Genomic DNA, 22,567 nt, shown 5'->3' on the forward strand with positions numbered 1-22,567 from the left:
GGTCGACACTGGCATGACTGAGACCAGATGGATGTGGGTGAGCAGCCTCCCGGGAAGTGGGAGGCTGGCACCGCGCACCTGTCAGCCTGCGTGGATAGGGTGAGCACCACCTTGGCGGCGCTGCTCCCACTCATGAGGCTCCCACCGCGGAAGTCGGAGGCCCGGCCCCGGCTGCCTTCCTGGACGAGGTCCTGGATGGACAGGGGCTGGACGACGGGGGCCGTGCTCAGGGTGCGCCCCTGCTCTGGGCTCTGCTCAGGGGGCGAGCCCTCACACTCAGGGTCCCCAAGGAGGCCAGCACTCCCAGTGGCCTTCTGGGGCTGGCTGATGGTCAGAGGGGGCTGCGAGGCGCCGTCACTGAAGTGGTTGTGCTCCAGGGTGCCCACGTACTCACACACCCTAGAAAGAGCACAGATAAGCAGCTGTTAGGAGCCACGATCACCCGGCAGTTCCACAACCCCACAGTGCCTGACAAAGGAAGTGCAGCCAGCTCTGCAAGCTCCCCAGCTTTCCCTCCTTTCCTGTGATCAGTCAGTCCTTCCCTCCTGTGTTCTCATGTCACACTGCATTAGTAGTAGTAGTATTTGAGTTGGACAAGACAGCCTTGAAGTGGGTAAAGGATTCTTTGGGTTCTCTCATCCCAGGCTGGGAGAAAGATGGCCAATGGGGCCTGGTTCATCCAGTCCCCCTGCGTCGCCCAGCTCACTGGCTTATCTGCCCTCCTGCTGCTTCAGCCACTTTTCCCCAGGCACCCTGTTTCCCTCTACACAGTGCTCTGATTAGGAGTTGGGAAGCGTTTCCTTATGACAGGATCCCAGAATGACCATGCCTATGACGGACAGGCCATCCAGCCACAGTGAGTTCTTTCCAGCCATGTCCCGCCTGGTCCTGATGGTACCACATAACTCAACGTCCGGGTGGGGTGGGTGGCGGCTGGGTGGGAGGCAGCTGGGTGGGAGGGTGGTCACCAAATCATGGCAAACACAGGGAAGTGTCACCACACGTGCTACAACTGCCAACTTCCAAATGGTTTGTTCCCAACAGAACTGGGGACGAAGATGGTTTGCAAGGTACCTCATCTTAGAGGAAGTCCGTTTACTGGTAAAGAGCATTGTGGAAAATCCACTGTGATGTTCTAGAATCAGGGAATTTTTCAATCTCTAACCCGATGCTTGGGCACCAGGTAAGCCTTTTTCTTTTTTCCTTTCTTTTTCTTGTTAGGACAATAAAGAGCATCAGGTCAGCAGTCTTCATAATAAAACAATTTTGCTCACCAAACACTCATGGCTGTATTTGCTCTGAAGACGTGAAACTGAACCCAGTTCTGGCTGCTGCCCTGGGCCATCGGCCATCGCCTTGGTCACTCTTGCCCCAAGCCTGCTCTGCCTAGACCTGGGTTTGGAGTAAGCCTGGGGCGTGTGCTGCGGAGAAGAAGGAACAGCGTGGCCAGTCCTGCCCTGCTCCATGGGCAGTGCTCCTTCCACGGTGCTGGGTCTGCCCTGAGGCAACACTTGGGGAGACCTGCTTTCAGTCTTAATCGTAAGAGGACTTGGACTCTGGAGCTATTGCTGGGTTTCATCTTATAGGCACTGTGCACTATATAACTGGGAGTTTCTTTTCACTTTGATGCTACAATGCTTAGAGCTAAATTTTCGGCCTGTCTTTGGCAGAGGGGTACTATTTGCTTTGTTTTGTTTCTCGGTCTAGCTAAATTAAAACTAGGTATCTTCTATTTTCTGTATCCAAATAAGCTATCTGAAATCTTTAAGTAAAGAGGACGCTGATAAGCATATAGCAATGTAATATTGTGGTAACATGACCAGTTTTAGATTTGCACAGTATTCACCTAACTTACATAGTCATCTCAATCCATTATTTAACTGGTTTTTCTTCCTTGGGACAACACATCTCTCTCTCATAAAAATGTCAATAGAAAAGTCACAATTCCTCAGACCCAGTTCTGGCCCCTGTTCTCAAAACATACATTTAGTTGGGCCCTTCCTTATTCCCTCTTCTCTTTCCATGTCTCATGTGAAGTTTACTCAAACTCTGTGAATTGTTAGAATCACTTTACATGCTGGCAGGCTCTTGAGTCTACCCCTCTCCACCCCCAAAGCCTGCTCCAGGCTTCCCGAGGCAGGGTCGGTGCCAGCTGGGGTTGGGAGCCCGTCATGCACCTGAACACATGTGGCCAGCAGTCCGGGTTGTGGCTTCCCATCTCCAGGCCTACGCTGAGGATGGCTTCCATGCACAAGACGTGGGCAGTGTGCAGCCACACCCCCTGCACCTTCCCAATCTGCTCCAGTTTCTGCTCCACTTTTAGTTTCACTGTGCCAGAAAGACATTTATTAAAATAACAGGTTGAGTAAGGGAAACAGAAAGGGAGAGAGAAAGAATGAAGATGAAAGAATGTGTGTCATGCAAGGGCAGAAAGGAAAGGACAGACTTCAGTGGCAGCCAGCGCCTCCACAGCAGGTCCTTGCAGACTGTCATGCAAACCGCCCAGCCGGCAGGTCCCACGTGCCAGTGGCCCCAGCTCTGCAGCTCCAGAAGTCGGATGGATCCTGAGCTGGCAGGTGCCATTCCTCCAGGCCCTTTCATGGGCTCTGGGCCAGGCACGGCAGTGTGGATGGGTATCATGAGCCAATTCCAGCTAAAGCCATCTGGGCCCAGATCCTTACACTTCCCAAAAATTGGTCAAATGGAAGAATTCCTGGCTTTCTGCAAGGTTTCTCTGAGATTGTTGTAATGTTAGACTTTCATTATGATCATCATCTCTAAAACAACTTATTTATGTATATTTTGGGCACCAGAATGACTGCTCTGTCACTGAAAGTGACCAATATAATTTCATCCCTTGAGTCTGTATTTGTGAGCTTCGAATAATACTTTTAAAAATTGTAGGCTGGGTGTGGTGGCTCACGCCTGTAATAACAGCACTTTGGGAGGCCAAGGTGGGTGGATCACCTGAGGTGGGGAGTTTGAGACCAGTCTGAGCAACATGGAGCAACCCCGTCTCTACTAAAATTGCAAAATTAGTTGGGCATGATGGCGCATGCCTGTAATCCCAGCTACTCAGGAGGCTGAGGCAGAAGAATCCCTTGAACCCGGGAGGTGAAGGTTATGGTGTGCTGAGATTGCACCATTACACTCCAGCTTGGGCAACAAGAGCAAAACTTCATCTCAAAAAAAAAAAAAAAATTAAAAAGAATTGTAGATGATTAATGAGACAGAATGCAGAAGGTGATGACTTCAGTAATGCAAAATGCTAAGGCAAGGCCAAACCACAGTGTCCTCCTTGAATAAAAGTTTCAAGTCATTGCATCTGGTGAGATAATTAAGTGATGTTTCAGAACCCAGAAATACAGCAAGCCAACTCAAAGGAATCTGAACCATCTCCCGATAAAGGAGCAAAGTGATTTTTAGCAAAATATCATTTGTCTCATAAATGTGATACTAATTTTATGTATGTATGTATGTATGTATGTATGTATGTATGTATGTATGTTTTTGAGATGGAGTCTCGCTCTGTCACCCAGGCTGGAGTACAGTGGTGCCATCTTGGTTCACTGCAACCTCCACTTCCCAGGTTCAAGTGATTCTCCTGTCTCAGCCTCTCAAGTAGCTGGGATGACAGGCACCTGCCACCATACCCAGCTAATTTTTGTATTTTATTTTTATTTATTTTTTTTTAGCAGAGAGGGGTTTCTGTCACCATGTTGGCCAGGCTGGTCTCAAACTTCTGACCTCAAATGATCTACCTACCTCAGCCACCCAAAGTGTTAGGATTAGAGGTGTGAGCCACTGCACTTGCCCTTTTTATCTATGTTTTTAAGATAGGGTCTCACTCTGTCACTCAGGCTAGAGTGAAATAGCATGATTATGGCTCACTGCAGCCTGGACCTCCCTAGGCTTGGCGATTCTCCCACCTCAGCCTCCCAAGTAGATGGGACTACAGGCATATGCCACCATGCCTGGCTAATATTTGTATTTTGAGTAGAGGCAGGGTTTCACTATGTTGCCCAGGCTGGGTTGAACTCCTGCACTCAAGCCATCCACTTTCCTCAGCCTCCCAAAGTACTGGGATTACAGGTGTAAGCCACCGTGCCCAGCCACTATTGTTTGTATTTCATCTGAATATCATGGTCATGGTTTTGTGGGTTTTTAAAAAATAACTGTGAATGTAAGGATTTTTATGTAGTTTATGGTTGTATAATATTTAAGTAAAACTGTGAGACTCCTTTTTAACACTGGGGATCTGTGAGAACTATTTTGCTTTCAAATGGGTCTCTAAATTTTATTCAAGTCTGAGAAACACAGAACTAAGCTGTGTTTCTCAGCTAAAAATGTACAGCTGACTCAGTGACTTGCTACAGTGCATATCTGATAGTAGTTACACGATTTGGACCAAGCTTGCATTTTCCCTTTGGTTTGCCGCCTGCCTTGTATCTTCTGTTGCTGTCAGGATGGTCACTCCCTTCCCTTAGATCCAGATAATCATCAGCTTCATCAACTCACTGATTTCAACACGTTAAAAATTAGCCATTTCCCAAGTTCACAAAGCTCAGATTTTTCTGATAAGGGCCTCCTCTTCCTGAGCCTCCCTTCATGACTTTTCTCCACCTGTTTAATTTTCCCCTTTAGAAAACTGGCCAATCTGCCTTCCGCCACTATAACCTGAAGGGTCTTCAAGTGTGCACTGCTGTGAAGAGCCAAAGCCATGAATAGATGATGACAGAGGTATGAACAGTTCGGCCAGGTGGGCCTGTGGGACCCCTGGCAGCACCTGCTGCACTTTGCTTGCCACCAGGGGTCAGTATGTCTCTCATTCTCCAGAGGGATCTTACGTAGGTCACCCACATAGAACAGACCCAAGCCAGTGGCCCAGCAGGATCTTGTGATCAGTGGTGTGTACATACTGGGCATCACACACAGAACAGGCACCAGTGTTGGTTGGCATGTGTGGGCCTGTGCAGGTGTGTGCATACCACACCTAAGGCACTAGGTGGGTCTGGCTCTCCAGTTGTTACCTTGTGCGATGGCATCACTGGGTTCTTGGGCCTCCCTCTCTTCTTTTTCTTCTTGGACGCAGGAGGCAGCTGCCATCTGGGCAAGGGCCGAGGCGCAGTTAGCAGCAACCCCTTTAAAGAAGACAGACAATGACTTCTTGACTGAGTATATCCTGCAACCATTCACCTGGCAGAACCCCTTCTGAAGGGTTTCCCCACCACCGCCAGATCATTCTCAGTGAGTTCTTCAGGACCACAGCCAGGGAACACGACTCCCACTGGTACCTAGCGCGCAGCTCAGCCGTGCGGCTTTCCGCAGCCCGTCGAGGCTCATGCAGATGGCGTCCCGCTCCTTCTGGTTCTGCTCTTTGATGCCTTCAGCTCCCAGAATGAAGGCCAGCCCTTTGGAGCTCCCTGCCATTCGACCAGTTAGTGGGGTTGATAAAGTATCTATCAAGTTCTTCCAGCAGCCCACCAGAATATAGCGAGCAAATGCCACGCCTGCAACATGGAGGGGTGTGAGTCACTTTCTACATACAAAAACGAGCTGGCAATGAATGACATGGCGCTCTCTTGCCATCAAATGAGCAGTACTGAGTTGCACGCAATTCTACAACAGGAAATATAACTTAATGGATTATATGGGATCACGTTTCACTTTGTTCTTATAAATAATAAATGTTGCATTACCAGCTGGATGATGCTAAGTAACTTCCATCAATTACTTTTTCTAACAAAGACAAAATCTTGATTCAAGTCACTACATAATAATCTAATTGCTGGTAACACATGCAGTGTATGGCTGTTCATAAACTCAAGACCCAGGTCATTACCTGCCACTGTGGAGTCATCGATTCTCCTGCTCTGGGTGAAAGGAGACTCTGTAGCAGCTGAGGCCATCAGCTGGCCACCAATGGCACTGCTCTCTAAACCATCAATATCTGTCAAGGAAAAAGAGTGAAGTTTTCCCCCAAATAAAATGTTCCAGTCAAAAGCAAGCAAACGGCCACCACAATATTCACTTTTAATAAATATCCCTTTTATCTTTTATGTTTCAAGCATGCAGCAACCTTTTATGAGAATATCATAATTTGTTTTATTCTCTCAGTCTAGCTTTATTTCATGTTGGAGTATTTATTCTTTTGTTACATTTTTGCCTATCTTTATTTAAAAATAGATGTAAATTATAAATTATTTCTGTTAGAAAATTAATTTAGAATCTTTTGATATTAAATACTCTTTTTATTCAAAACCATGGATTATTCCCCAATTTAATATGTAAGGTTACCCAGATGTGAGCTTTTCTTTCAGGGCCTCCGTATATGAATTAAGAAGAGAATAAGCCTCTTCAGTCAGATAATCACATACTCAGATTGCAAAGTACAATAAATAATACCTTATCATTTTCAAAGTGTTTTCACATAACATTTTTTCACTTGATCATCAAAGCGATTCAAATTAGGTAAGCAGGTCAGTATTATTTTTATTTCACAAAGGAAGAAACAAATAAGAGTCCTGCACCACAAAATGATGCTTCGGTCGACCATGGTCTGCATATAAGACAGTGGTCCCATAAGATTATAATAGCATATTTTTATTGCACCTTTTCTATGTTTAGATACACAATACTTGCCACTGTGTTATGACACTGCTTACAGTATTCAATACATGCGGTGCAGGTTTGTAGCCTAGGTGTATAAGTGACTCTATGATGGTCACATAATGATAAAATTGCCTAATATGCATGTCTCAGAACATGTTCCTGTCCTTGCTAAAGGATGCATGACTGTATTTAAAGTAGGTAAATGGCTGAAGGCCATGAGGCTGATGATGGAAAGAATTAGTATTCATGTCTTCTGACTACCATCCAGGCCTCTCTACACTATTCCAGCTCCATACTGGATCTTCAATTAACCTGTTTTAAGTTTTTGTTGAAACAAATTCTCTTCTACAGAATTAGATCAACAAACCACTCTTTAACATCATGGCAAGGAAAGGACTGGAGTGGGGCTAAGAAGGCTGAGCTTTCATCTTTGCTCTGAATTAAGTAGCCTTGTAGCCCTGGGCCAGGCTCTCCAGGGCCCCAAGTTCCTCGATATAAAGGAAGTAACCACTGGAAAAGTGACTATGGAGTTGAAACATACATACTTGGATGCAATTAATATAGCTGAATGCAACATAGGGAGGGATGGGAAAGGAGGGTAGTTGCGTGCGTGTGTGTGTGTGTGTATGTGTGTTTGAGACAGAGTCTTGCTCTGTCGCCCAGGCTGGAGTGCAGCGGTGCAATCTCGGCTCACTCCAACTTCCCCCTCCTGGGTTCAAGTGATTCTCATGCCTCAGCCTCCTGAATAGCTGGGATTATAGGCATATGCCACCACACCTCGCTAATTTTTGTGTTTTTATTAGAGACAGGATTTCATCATAACGGCCAAGCTGGTCCCGCCTCTGCCTTTCAAAGTGCTGGAATTATAGGCGTGAGCCACTGCCTGTAATTATTAGTATTTATAAAGTCCTGAGTTTAGGACTTTACCATCCCCCCAAGAGGATGAGAATTCTTTGCATGGTGTTTGAAAATTATATCACTACATCTTTGATTCTTACAGAAATTACAAAAAGCCTGGACACTTCTCAGCAACTATAGAACCAAAAACGGAAGAAATCTGTACGTCTGCTAAGGTGAAAACAGACTTTCTCTGAAATTAATTTGACATAGAGTCAAATGGTCTGATGACATTTGCCAGAAATTTTCATTTATCAAAGTATAATGAATGTTTTCTTTCTCTTCTTTTTTCTGAGATGGGGTCTTGCTCTGTCACCCAGGCTGGAGTACAGTGGCATGATCATGACTCACTGCAACCTCTGCCTCCCGGGTTTGAGCGATTCTCCTGCCTCAGCCTCCTGGGTAGCTGGGATTACAGGCATGTGCCACTATGCCTGGCTAATTTTTGTATTTTTTAGTAAAGACAGGGTTTCACCATGTTGGTCAGGCTGGTCTCAAACCACCTGCTTCAGCCTCCCAAAGTGCTGAGATTACAGGTGTGAGCCACCACACCCGACCAATTAATGTTTTCTATGTGCCAGGCAAAGGTCTGAAGAATTCAAGTAACGTAAAATTTATTTCTGTGCTAAAATTCCACAGTTCTATACAATACTCTGACATGATATCAGGAATGGCCACAGTTAGTACACGATTGATCATGAGATTGCTGGCAATGCTTCTCTTCATACAGAATGAAAAGATCAGACAGAAGTCTCCAAACTCCAGGTTAACTGCTGTTCTGATTCACTTATCACTTCATACCTGGAATTTAGAATAACGAAGAATCACAGACCCTTATTTTGTTAAATTCTTATGAAAAGCCTTTTTCTATCATTAAAGTTAAATAACTTTCCTATGGACATAGCAATTGAGCTTATTGTTCCATTAATAACAGTGTCGGCTAATTAACAGTGATGACTGATGAATATGGGAGCTGTGAATAGTCTATTACTTATTCATTTTACATCTACTGAATGACTCCTTTTATTAAGGTCCGGGCAAGAGAGTCACAGAGATTACTTTTGGCACAGAGAAACTATGGTATTTGCAAATTAAAGCTGGAATGTTTAGGATCCTCATCCAAATTCTCAGGCTTATAAGCTCTGGGCAGTAACTTCCATCCCTACTGAAAGGAGTTTGTGAAAACAGATGGAAGCCAAGGATTGTTTATAGGTAAACTAAATAAATGGCTCTCACACATTTGAATGATGTTTTTCTTTCTTCTTCTTTTTTTTTTTTTAGACAGAGTCTCGCTCTGTCACTCGGGCTGGAGTGCAGTGACGTGATCTCAGCTCACTACAACCTCTGCCTCCCAGGTTCAAGGGATTCTCCCGCCTCAGCCCTCCAAGTAACTGGGACTACAGTTGTCTAATTTTTGTTATTTTTTTGTAGATATGGGATTTCACCATGTTGACCAGGCTGGTCTCGAACTCCTGACCTCAAGTGATCCACCTGCCTTGGCCTCCCAAAGTTCTGGGATTATAGGCGTGAGCCACTGTGCCTGGCCTGAATGTTTATTTTTTAAATGGATATAAATACTATAATAATTAACAAAATATAAATTGATCACCTCTCCAGTGATCCTGATCCCCAAGGTTTGAGGTTCAATCTTACTTCCCCCAATTCCATCCTAGTTCTTGAAGCAAGACTCCAAGTGACAAACAATGACCGGGACTCTGCCACCTGTGGACAGACCTCACTGCATGTCCTGACCTTCTGCCTGATTCCTAAATAGTGCCTCACCCCCAATTCCACATGGCTGGCTTCCACCTGCCAGTAGTTTACTCTGAAACCTTGTAAGAACCCCCAGTGCCAACCATAGGCAATGTAACATGCCCTTTGGACAACAGATTCTGCATCCCAGCTGGACTGTCCTGCCAAGCCCAGTGCTATTCTTGTCGGGCACAGAGCCATGTCAAGCTGTGTGAAGATACATACAGACGCACCAGAGAGGGAGGGCCATGCTCTGCACCTCCTTCTGCTGGAGCCAGGAGAGAATAACTGAGATCAGAAGCCAGTCTGGGGAAGGTAGGTGTGCGGCTCACGCCTGTAATCCCAGCACTTTGGGAGGCCAAGGCGGGCAGATCCCTTGAGGTCAGGAGTCGAGACCAGGCTGGCCAACATGGTAAAACCCTGTCTCTACTCAAAATATAAAAATTAGCTGGGCATGGTGGTGGGCACCTGTAATCCCAGCTACGGCAGGAAGCTGAGGCAGGAGAATCACTCAAATGCAGGAGGTGGAGGTTGCATGAGCCGAGACGGCGCCACCACACTCCAGCCTGGGCCACAGAGCTGGACTCTGTCTCAAAAAAACAACCAAACAAAAAACCAAAACCCAAACAGATAAAAAAAAAAAAAACCAGTCTGGGGACTCAGAGCCAATTCAGACAAGCCTGGAGCGCTAACTTATTAAGGCAAGTGATGACCAGACTAAACTTTCGCTGTCTCCCCAATCTTCAGCACTATGGCCGAGCCACAAGAAGCCACGAAAAGCTGGTTTTGCCAAAACATGTTGCTCCACGACAATATGGCATACTGCTCTCTACACTCTCATGTGACATTTCTAATTGTTCGATAGGATTTCAAAAGTTCTTGTGGTCCATATACACCCTGGAACACTACACAACCACAAAGAAACCCCAAAGTCATGTCCTGTGTAGCAACATGGACTTAGGTGAAGGCCTTTATCCCAAGTGAGTTAATGCAGGAACAGCAAACCAAATGGGCTTGGTGGCTCATGCCTGTAATCTGCGCATTTTGGGAGGCCAAGGCGGACTGATTGCCTTAGCTCAGGAATTCAAGACCAGCCTGGGCAATACAGTGAAACCCCATCTCTGCTAAAATACAAAAAATTAGCCAGGTGTGGCAGTGGGCACCTGTAATCCTGGTTACTCGGGAGGCTGAGTCAGGAGAACTGCTTAAACCCGGGGGGCGGAGGTTGCAGTGAGCCAAGATTGTGCCACTGAACTCCAGCCTGGGCAACAGAGTGAGACACTGTCTCAAAAAAAAAAAAAAGAAAAAAAAAAAAAAAAAAAAAAAAAAAAAAAAAAAAAAAAAAAAAAAAAAAAAAAAAAAAAAAAAAAAAAAAAGAAAGAAAAAGAAAACCAAAAGGCGCATGTTCTCACTTATAAGTGGGAGCTAAACACTGGGTACTCATGGACATCAAAAGGTAACAACAGACACTGGGACTGCAAGGCAGGAGATGGAGGGGACAGAGTTGAAAACTGTTGGCTGCTATACTCAGTATCAGTGATGGGATCAATTCACCCCAAACCTCAGCATCATGTAATATACCCAGGCAGCAAACCTGCACACATACCCCTTTAATAAAGTAATAGCTGAAATTATACCTAGAGAGAACTATCACATGAGGCTGCACAAATGCACCAACTTGCTCACAAGCCATTGCAACCTTACACAAAATAATACTCCCGTGAGGACATCTTCCCAGCACCTGCTTGCCTGTCCGGTTTAAACTGGTGCCGCCCTTGTTACTGATCCTTTACTCAAGGATCATTATGTGAAAACAATAATGAAATCCTCCTCATTTTCCCTTTAAACACCTTTGTCGTCCTGTACCTCCCTGAATACACACATAGTTTACTCTGGCGGGCATATTTCCATTGCAATGCCTATTCCTGAATAAATATTTTCTTTAGAAAAAATAAAAGCTCTGGACACTGAAGACAAAGACGCTGAGCAGGTAAGTATTTGGCAATATTCTTAATTCTGGTACAGCTGGGAAGGGAAAGGATGGCCTGTGATATGGATAGAAAACAGAAGGAAACCAACTTTTGTTTTGAGACAGCGTCTTGCTCCTGGCACCCAACCTGGAGTGCAAAGGTGCAACCTCCACCTCCCAGGTTCAAGTGATTCTCCTGCCTCAGCCTCCTGAGTAGCTGGGATTAGAGGCACCTACCACCAGGCCCAGCTGATTTTTGTGTTTTTAGTAAAGATGGAGTTTTGCCATGTTGGCCAGGCTAGTCTTGAACTCCTGACCTCAGGTGATCAGCCCACCTCCGCCTCCCCAAGTGCTAGGATTACAGGACTGAACCACTGCACCCAGCCAAGAAGCCAACTTTAAAATCAGCCATTTTACATTTACTGGTAAATCTCAAGAACACGAAATGATATGGACTTCTATTAGCATGTGAGAGCTACCAGGAATAATCCTGGGCCTACACATCCTATCCATGTGGCCTATAGTTTTCCACCAACAAAGGTACTAAGTTAGTCCTCATCTAATGGGGCACAGTGAGCCCTACAGACTGCCACATGGAAAAGGGACAGAAAACTGTGAAGAGAGCTCATGACACTTCCCTGGAACTGTCACTAACGGCTAGGGAAGGTATGAGGGTGTTGTTTCAAAGTCTGCTCCAAACACCATTGCTTTTCTGAAAGAGGCTTTAAAGTGTAAGCCATTCCACCCTACCACGTGCCCCAAAGCTTTGCGAGGAACCACTGACCGGTCAGCATTGTGATGAGGGGAAGGCTGTTATCTTCCGGGCTGCCCCAGTAGCCAGCCTCTCCAAGCATGTTCCTGTCGAGCACCTGATGGTAGAGCTCCTCAATCCAGGCTGGGGAGAAGACCATCAGCACGCCGCTGGACTGCACCTGCTTCATGAACTCCTTCTACAGAGAGATCACATGAGAAGGTGACCACATAACACCCTGCTCACGAACAGGCTCCTACATGCCTCTGCTGCCTCTTCACGTCACAGAGCCCCGAACTAAACCAAGCCTTGTGTATTCGCTAAGGGGCTGGCAAGTGGGGAGAAGCAGAGATGGAGGATTCCCAAATGTGCTGAGGCTCCCTTCACTGATGACATTCCCTTCACTGATGACACCTTTTGACAGATACCTTGCAGAGGGATTAGAGAGACTGCATTTTATATTCTTACTCTTGGATGTGTGGAAGGGTTTGCAGCTGCCAACTGCACAGACGTCTTTAACACAGTAACAGAGCTTCCTTTTCTAAGAGTCCCAGCAGCAGAGATGGAACCCATTTCTGCAGGAATGTGCACATTTCAAGAGATGCTTCACTTGTGCTCATGAAGGAATCACTTACCTTTGGGAATTTACAATTTATCAAGCAAACAAATGATTATGGATTTCCTTCACACAGATCCATGGATTTAGGCTCAGGAACTGATAATAGGGTACACCATGGAGTGGCTTGCTCCATCACAGGAACAAGGGACAGAAAACTAACTACAGGACAATCAACATTCTCACTGCACTCCTTATAGGAGGTGCTTGTGAGAAACAGCCAGTGAGCTTAGTTCTGGGTCAACAGGTCTAGGAACATATTGGAATATGGTGAAGAGCTTTTTAAGTGCACACCTTCAGCCAGCCATGGTGGCTCATGCCTGTAATCCCAGCCCTTTGGGAGTGCAAGGTGGGAGAACTGCTTGAGCCGAGGAGCTCAAGGCCAGCCTGGACAACATAGTGAGACCCTGTCTTTACAAAAAATAATTAAAAAAATTAGCCAGGCATGGTGGTGCACCCCTGTAGTCCCAGCTGCTTGGGAGCTGAGGTGGGAGGACTACTTGAGCCCAGGAGTCTGAGGTTGCCGTGAGCCATGACGTGATCATCCCACTACACTCCAGCCTGGACAACAAAGCAAGACTCTGTTTCAAAAAAAAANAAAAAAAAAAAAAGGCACAACTCATTTTCAGCAAATTCCCTGCACACCTTCTGATCTGCCCTAACATGTCAATGATATGGTTTTGAACATGCTTTATACACGTGTTTAATGTTATTGGATGAAACTACTAGGTTGTCCCTAGGCAACCATTTCCAGGACCTCATGTCCCCATGCTCTTCACCGGAGCCCAGTGAGTAGCTCTACACTCCCGGTGCTGGGCAACTGTGTATCTGTGCCCTTATATATGTGTCATCTCCTTCCACCCCCTAAAGTCCCACAGACATTACCCCCAGCCGAGAGCTGTGTGGAACAAAACACACTGTGCCATCCCACTCAGGCACTGTCGCCAGGTGGTACACCAGGAGACCACAGCCTGCCCTTAGCCAGTCCAACGACGGGTGGCACACTCACCATCACGCCTGGCGACAGGGTCGGCCGCTTCCTGTAGTAGTCACCGTGGGAGAGCTTCAGGTTGAGGAGCAGGGCATAGTGTGCAGCTGCATAGAGGCTGTCTGCGTTCATCAGCATCTGGAAGCTGAGGCTGCTGTTGGCGTCAAAGCCAGGAGAGTGCATCATGCCTAAGGGAGAGAACCAAGAGACTTTTGGGGCTGTGAACAATGTGCTTGGCAAGGCTGGCTTCCAGAGAGCTGCAAACCCAGCACAATAGATGCTGCATCATATAGGACATTTCTTTTTTATTTTTTTGAGACAGAGTCTTGCACTGTTGCCCGGGCTGGAGTGCAATGGCCCAATCTTGGCTTGCTGCAACCTCCGCTTCCCGGGTTCAAGAAACAAGTACCTGGGATTATGGTTGTGTGCTGCCATGCCTGGCTAATTTTTGTATTTTTAGCAGAGACGGGGTTTCACCATGTTGGCCAGGCTGGTCTCGAAGTACTGACCTCGTGATCCACCTGCCTTGGCCTCCTCAAGTGCTGGGATTACAGGCATGACCCGCCACGCTCAGCCATCCCTATGAATTTTAATGAATATGTAAGTAAGAAGATGTGGACCAGAGAAAGCTTTCAAAGTTGAAAATAATTCAAGATCTTTGCCATATTTGAGGACAGTATAAACACTTTTTGGTGGGAGTAAGCATATATGTCATTCCCATAAAACCACCTTAGACAATCAAAGGTTATAAGACAAGGCAAAGGAAATTCAAAATGGCTGAAATTTTGAAGCTGCCTCAAGAGGTTTTCCACCAAGAGCACTTTGTGATCATGGACTGGGGTATATTTAAAAGGAAGGTCAGACTGCGAGTGAGATCTGAAAACTACATCTTTGGTCAGGACATGAGCAGTGTACCTCAGCCCTCACGGTCCATGGGAACCGCCAGCACTCTCAAGGTCCTGGTGGGGCTGATACCAGTTATCTGGAAGAGACATAGGGCACAAGACCAGTCTCCTTCCATGGTAAAACAGAAAGCAGCATTCAGGGTTGGGTATTTAACTATCTTGGATCATAGATGAAAGGTAAAATTGAGTCTATCAACAAGAAAGAAAAAATGAATCTGTGAAAGGCTTTCAGTTTAGACATCAGCAATAATTCCTTTAAAAATGTTGGAACCAACACTATTTACCTTGGGATGTTTTGGAAAACCGAGCAACTGCTCAGACGCTGAAAGTGAAAAAGGCAGCTAATGTGAGTGTTGACATGGAAACAAAAATCACCAGCAGAGAAGTGATGAAGCCCTGGCAGGCACTGCTGGTGGCGATGCCCAAGAGGAAAGCATTTGTTGGACTTGTTACGAGTTACCTGTTGGTACCACCCTAAGTCTGCATGCAGATTAATTTCTTAAATTACAAAGAGCTGGCAAATTTGTGACTTAAACAAAGTAAGGTTTATTTTGTCAACTCAAAGAAAACAGCCATTTTCTTGCTATAGTTCACTGGTGATATGGATAATGGAAACATGATAAGAATAATTTATTAAATGTTTTCTATTACCTAGAACCAATCTCTTTTCATACATCATTTTCTGATCCGTAAGAAAGGTGCCCCAGAGACAGTAATTTGCCCAGAGTTACACAGCTCAAAATCAGCAAAGGCCTTTTGGGCCCACACTTCAGGTTTTTGCACTAGCCATGCTGTACTTGCTTCTACTGTCTAGAAAAGATTTCGCTATATCCTGTAGCTCTCTAATAGATACTCTATTTTCCATTCATCCCTCTGTTTGCCCTCATTGATGTGTCATCCAATTTAGAGTAACAAACTGTAGGAACTATGACCTTTAACATATTCTGACTCTTTGTATTGCCCAGTGTTCATTAACTAAAGTTCATTCTCTCCCTTTATAATGAAGATGTGCTTTACTGTGGAAACAGGAGGATGGATCACCTACTTGACTGCTTACCAGGGAAAGATTAGCTACAAGATTTGCACAAGTGACCTCTAAAAGTCCCTTCCATGTCTAAGAAAATTTGGTACTTCTTTTTTGGATGAACATTAATTTAGAACATTGAATAATACCGAAGAGTATAAAAAATAAGAACAATAGTCCCTACTTCTCCCCGAGGCCTAATGACACCTCTAACAAAAAGACTCACTTCCTTGTGTGTTTGAAAATATCACAAAGTGAGATCACACTACATATGCTGTACTGTAACTTGATGTTTTCTAAAAATGTGTGTTAGATGTGTCTTGATATTGACACTTACGGGTGCACGTCATTCTTTTTTAATGACTGTGCATATGCCACTACATAGTTATGGGGTTTATTTATCTGATTTTAATGCCCTATTGGTGGACATTTATGTTGTTTCAAGTATGACAAAAACTGACATGACTAAATGAAAATATACTTACTTATTCTGCTTTCAGTACACTTGCAGAAGTGTACTAAAAGCAGAATAAGTAAGTATATTAAGTTTAATAGATACAGCCAAACCATGTTCCAGATAGATTTACACCAATTTTTTCACCTACCAACTATGCACAAAATACTCTCACGCCCACTCTCAGCAACACTGGGCATTATCAACTTTCTAAACCTTCGTGATAAGATTACACAACTTTGCTTAGTCACAGATTTATTTAAGTCTATTACTCTAATTTTTACATAACATTACTGCTTTATCTTCTGATAGAAGTGGCAAGAAATTAGAGATTTGGAAAAAGGCACAAAGAAGAAAATAATCTGTAATAACACCATGCTGAGATAAGTAGTATTAACATTTAAATCCTTCTTTTCAAAATTACATGATGATAATTCTTCATATCATCAAATATTATTGGAAAATATAATTTTAAGTGGCTATTTAGGCTGGGTGTAGTGGCTCACACCTGTAATCCAAGCACTTTGGGAGGCTGAGGTGGGTGGATTACCTGAGGTCAGGAGTTCAAGACCAGCCTGGCCAACATGGTGAAACCCCGTAAACCCCACCTCTACTAAAAATATAAAAATTAGCCAGGCGTGGTGGTGCACACCTGTTATCCCAGCTACTCAGGAGGCTGTGGCAGGAGAGTTGCTTGAACCCAGGAGGTGGAGGTTGCAGTGAGCCTTGCCATCTCTCCATTGCACTCCAGCCTGGGTGACAGAATGAGACTCCATCTCATAAATAAATAAATGGCTATATAATAAATGGATATACCATAACTCATTTAACCTTTCCCTTATTTTTTGGCAGTTATTTCTAATAGTTTTTGCTGTTAAGTAACGATACCACATATGTTTCTATACATAAATCTCTGCCTGAGTTTCTATTCCTTTACTGTAGGTTCCCAGGAGCCAATGAGATGCCAGATATCCATTGGTATTTTTCAGTCTGTCAGGACTTTGAAAACTTGTACATTTGCTGGGCTTCAGTTTTTCAGCCAGCATGGTGGTTTTTGTTTTCTTTTTTTAACCAGAGCTAATCAACTCCAGAGGTTTTTGTGTTCTTCAACAGCAATTCCTAAATAGTTAAAAATCCTCTAAGAGAAGCATGTGAAGAAGAGCTTAAAGATCCACCAGAGGGAGAAACTGAGTATACTGTGGTTAGTTAGCAGGAACGGGCATCACAGAGGCATCCTAAGTCATATTTGCAAAGAATACTTAAAGACAGGAGAAACATGACAACAAAATATTAAGTAGCAAGTAAGTTACAAAATTATGCATATGACATATTCATTCTCCCCATCCTGGTACCGTGCAGTATAATTAGCATGATTCATAGCCTGGTATCACCTCTTCCTAGCTATGTACATACTTGAATGACTTACTACTTAACCTCTGTCTCAGTTTTCTCATCTGTAAAATGAGGATAATAATACTATGTACTTTATGGGGTTGTTATGTGTATTAAATGAATTAATATCTGTAAAACTCTTAGACAATGCAGGGCATATAGGAAGTGCCATGTTAGATTAGCTAGTATTATTATTATAGATACATGTAAATAAGCACATTCATATGATGAAAAATGACTGCAAGGAAAGATGCCAAGATATTCCAGAGTCAGCTTTTAGGTGGTGTGATTATTTTGTGTTGTCTTTTTTTGGTAGAGACACGGTCTTACTATGTTGCCCACTATGTCCTCCCACGCTGGCCTCCCAAAGTGCTGGGACTACAGGAATGAGATTTTGTATGGTTTTTATAGTATTGTATTCTCTTTTATATTCCACAATGCCAGGTGTTGGTAGAGGATTCTGTTAGACTACTTATTCTCCATCCCTGCTTCCAGAATACTTCTCTTCTTCCATTTATTAAAGCAAGCAAACAAACTCTCATCCTTTGAGGCTCCTATTAACTGGCCAGATCTTCCGCCCATCCTTGAAACTTTCCTCCATGATATGCCAGACACGGCCACATTCACTCACCGCCCTGGCATGGAGTCTGTGGCCTCCTCTTCACCCCATTATCTCCTGTCCCTCCTGCCATTACCCTGTACCACCTCAGCCTCTAGATGGCCAACTCAGCCAATGCCAGGTCCTTTACAGTCTTGACAACCAAGCCATCCATCGTTCCCTCCATTCTGCCTCTGGGCTCCTATAGTCACACTCGGAGTCAATCCACCCCACTCCAGTGTTCTTCCCGCAACATCACTGATTTAGATGGCCCACTCTGACTGAAATCTTTCTGTTGGCTTGCTCAGTCACTCACGCTACAGCAGATTTTGGATGAATCCTCACCTTTCCCCTACTGTACTATTGCATTTCATTTGCAGAATAGATAAAGTAAGTGCCACTGTTTATCACACTTACATTACAGGTAGGCTATGTGATGCAGGGAGAGGGTCAGTAACTTGCCTGTGGTCACAGCTCTTCAGTGCTAAAACTGGGATCTGATGTTAGATCCCAGAAATGGTTAGAGCCCAGATATATATATGTTTGTGCCTATGTACAATACCTGAAGTTAGAGCTCGGACATATTTATGTCTACATAAACTTCCTGAAAACTGGTTTAATTCTCTCCCTTTCTGTCTGAGCAACATTCAAGAAGAAGTCTTGAATGACATTATAACAAGGATAACTCTGAATCCATAGTTTTTAAAACAAAATACGTGCTGTATTAGAAACTGCTCGTGATTATATAAAACCATTTTCTTCTTACTTAGTTACAGAATCATGACTTTACTTGGGCTTCCAATATGCCCTATCTCCTAGGAGGGGCCAGTGAAATTGAGGTTGTTGTGTGGCGCTTCTAGAGAGCTCCTGAAAGCAGCCGTATTTAACTCTCGGGTGGCTCCTTTGCTAGCCTTCCCGTCCTTCTTCTGGGAACATGGATGAGAAGGCAGCAGCTCCGCCAGCACCAGCTGTCTCTCAGTTCATGAGGAAACCTGAAGATGACGGTCACCTACTAACAAGAGTAGAGCAGAAAGACAGGAGCACCTGGGTCCCTGACCGTCATGAAGCTCTGGAGAGCAGACCTCAGATTCAATTTAGGGGAAAGGAAATGAATCTCTTTCCTTTTGCAGTAATCATCTGCATTTTCTATATATGCAAACAAAGCTAATCCTAACTGACAGAGACAGCATAACACACCCATTTATTTATTTGAGGTTTTCTTCCTGTAATTTTACCTTCTGTACTATACAAAGACAGCATGGTGAACTTGTGTTTGCCATCTTTTGAGGTATCTAAGCCACAGAGCCAAAAACTGAGTCTGGCAACAGCATAGATGCCTTCCTGGTTGTGTAGTCACAAAGCCAGAGCTCCTCCCAGACACTCGGGCCCATTCCTCAGAGGATGAAGAGACCAGGGAAGAAGCAGTGAGGCAGAAGGGAGGGCGGGCGGGGCAGAGGTTGCAGGTCTGTGGCTACCCACTGCCTGGCAGTACCTGCCGGGTTGGCAGGACGCCCTAGGAGGGCGGACGACGGTAGCAAAATCATGGGACCCCTAGGGAGCCTGTGATCGGAGATAATGGGGGCTCCCCGGTGATGTAAGAGGCGGGGGGCCTCCCCTTACAGATCCCACACAAGCTCCAGCCTCTGGTTTGACCCTGGGATAAGAGATAAAGAAAGGGAGAGACCAAATGTTCTCCCTGCTTGGAAGGCTGGGGGTCTAGAGTCAGATTGGTTTTAATTAAAGAAATAGATACCTCTTGTACAACTGAGATTCATACTTACTACACTACCTTTTAGGAAATCTGGTACTTTATAAACATCATATTGTTCACAGTAAGCCTTACATTTGGTCACAGTAAGTCTCAAGACTGCAACTGAAAACCGCTAATCTAAGGAACAGCAATCCAAAGTCAGTGCCCATGACCTTTTATCAGCGGCCGTGCAAGGCTGGGGCTTCCTTTAAGGCCGAGGAGCCACCTTACACAGGTGTCACTTGGTTCTATCCAGGATCAAAGAGGCATTTCTGCAGTGATCACAGCTGACGTCAAACACTATCTTTACAAAAAAACAGACTTTATTTGCCTGAACGTTTTCAAACGTTCAGGAGTTGGACTCTATTTCCAAATTACAGACCCATCACTCTGTGGTCCTGTTACCAATAGCTAACTCTCTTCCACCACTGCTGTGGTTCAACTGGTGGCACTGACCATATGAAACTTTCATTGCTTTGCAAAGAAAGGCTCTCTTGAATCCTGTAGAATTAAGGAGACTTATCTCAATGGCATATTAGCTGTCTGAGGATAGGAGTCACTGAGAAACACTGAGTAACTGTGATTCAGCTGACAAAGCAGCCCCTTCATAACAGGATAGGGATTAAGGCTCGATGGACTTTATGACAAAGTGAGGTTTGAAGCTTTTGACATCAAAATAAATAACGAGTCAAAGAAATGGTTTATAACTCAGGGAGTTTCTTTCCCTTCTCCCAGTCTTCTAGTTTTACTTTCATAGCTTTCTCTTAGAGGAACAAAGGAAATCTGCCATCTCCCTGTCTCAGTAGAGCACCAATGTTTCTCTTTTGCTAATTTTTAATCATGGAAGTGGCACTTGTAAGGGGAGCAAAAGGACATGCCTTATCCAGAGGTGGACATGGGCCAGCACCCAGTGGCTAGAACGTAGCCACGGCGATGATCAGCGCCACCAGCTGAACCACCGCAGTGGTGGAAGAGAGTTAATTATTGGTAACAGGATCACAGAGTGACGGGTCTGTAATTTGGAAATAGAGTCCAACTCCTGAATAGAAAAATATTGTCATGTCACTAGAATTAAACAGATCTACAACTAAATTACAGTCAATAAAAATTATATTTGAAAACACCCAAACACTTGTGAAGACCCTTTTCAATGTATTGATTTCTATATGTAAGAAGTAATTTCATAAAATATCTTTGGTCTGATGGGAAATTTGTGGAACTCTAAAATTTGGGCAGTCTGCAACATTTATAGGGCTATATTCTGGCCACATAAAAAATTCACAAAAGCCCTGTTTTGTATGCACTATAAATAAGTGTTAACTTGAAAGGTACCAAAACATAAAACTGAAGACCTGCTCTAGCCTCAGATTTTAAAAATACTTTGCTACGATTCTATTTCTTAATTCTCATAAGAGATGAGGGAGATTCTTTGGAAGTCAGCCCTCACTGCTGTGACAATTCATTCATCTGGAATTACTGGGGGCATGTTGATAAACAAGATGTTATCTGAGAGCTAAACTTTATATATTGTGCTGAAACTTCTGCAGTGGAGTTATTTTTTATGGATAATTTTAATTTGATATTTTCTTAAAGCAGAGTTGCTTTTTTGCCCAGGCTGGAGTGCAGTGGCACAATCTTGGCTCACTGCAACCTCTGCCTCCTGGTTTCAAGCGATTCTCCTGTTCTCCTGCCTCAGCCTCCTGAGTAGCTGGGATTACAGGCATGCATCACCATGCCTGGCCAATTTTTTTTTATTTTTAGTAGAGACAGAGTTTTGCCATGTTGGCCCGGCTGGTCTCAAGCTCCTGGGCTGAAGTGATCTGCCCGACTTGGCCTCCCGGATAATTTTAATTTTAAACAGAAGACCCCAACTATAACTTTACCATTCCTTGATGGCTCAAGGCCATCATTATTGCTGCAACCGGTGACCGTGCTGCACTCTGATACGCAGCTATTCTGGGGACTAACAATGTTTGCTGGGCTCTCTCCTCCGGCACAAAGGACATCAAGCTGATCGGAGCAGCCAAGGCTGCCAAACCTCTTCCCATGAATATTCCCAGGTGTGAAGAGGAATAGACTCAGAATCCACCAACCGCTTCCAAAGAACAACTTGAGAGGCTTTACCTACATCTCCTTCACCCCCTGAACTATTGCACATCTTAAGAGACCAAACGGCTTGGTGCAGTGGCTCATGTGTATAATCCAGCACTTTGGGAGATCAAGATGGGTGTATCATTTGAGCCTAGAAGTTTGAGACCAGCCAGAGCAACACAGTGAGATCTCGTCTCTTTTATTTCCTTCTTTCCAACATAGTGAGACTCCTTCCCTTTTCCCTTCCCTTCTTTCTGCCTCTCTCTCTTTTTCTCCCCTCCCATCTCTTTCCCTCTCCTTCCCTCCCTTCTTTTCTCCCTCCCTCCTTTCCTTCCTTCCTCCCCTTTCTTGTCTTTCTTTGACAGAGTCTTGCTCTGTTGCCCAGGCTGAAGGGCAGTGGTGCAAACACAGCTAACTGGAGCCTCAACCTCTCAGGCCCAAGTGATCCTTCCACCTCAGCCTCCTAAGTGGCTGGGACAACACGTGCACCACCATGCCTGGCTAATTTTTGTGTTTTTTGTAGAGATAGGCTCTCACTATGTTGCCTAGGCTGGTCTCCAACTCCTGAGCCCAAACAATCCACCCGCCTCAGCCTCCTATAGTGCTGGGATTGCAGGTGTGAGTGAGCCACTGTGCCTGGCAAAAACCCCATATTTACAAAAGAAAAAAAAATTAGCTGGGTGTGGTGGTGTGTGCCTATAGTCTCAGCTACTTGGGAGGCTGAGCCACTGCACTTCAGCCTGAATAACAGTCGGATCCTGTTACCAA

At 44.6% G+C, this 22,567-nt stretch overlaps 1 protein-coding gene across 3 annotated transcripts in view; it reads right to left on the reverse strand.

The window, feature by feature from the left end:
* The window catches only part of ARFGEF3 (ARFGEF family member 3), a 176,530-nt gene that overhangs the window by 47,527 nt on the left and 106,436 nt on the right, over positions 1-22,567 (reverse strand). For all 3 annotated transcript variants that reach the window (XM_017530437.2, XM_017530435.2, XM_017530436.2), the window contains 7 exons: positions 13,607-13,773; positions 12,015-12,180; positions 5,843-5,950; positions 5,295-5,510; positions 5,031-5,141; positions 2,178-2,328; positions 79-399 (listed from right to left, as the gene is read on the reverse strand). In XM_017530437.2, coding sequence (XP_017385926.1) covers positions 79-399; positions 2,178-2,328; positions 5,031-5,141; positions 5,295-5,510; positions 5,843-5,950; positions 12,015-12,180; positions 13,607-13,773 — 1,240 coding nt within the window. The remainder of the gene's footprint in view (positions 1-78; positions 400-2,177; positions 2,329-5,030; positions 5,142-5,294; positions 5,511-5,842; positions 5,951-12,014; positions 12,181-13,606; positions 13,774-22,567) is intronic.

The sequence above is a fragment of the Cebus imitator genome, unplaced genomic scaffold (assembly GCF_001604975.1).
Source record: "Cebus imitator isolate Cc_AM_T3 unplaced genomic scaffold, Cebus_imitator-1.0 Scaffold65, whole genome shotgun sequence".
NCBI classification, from domain to species: domain Eukaryota; kingdom Metazoa; phylum Chordata; class Mammalia; order Primates; family Cebidae; genus Cebus; species Cebus imitator.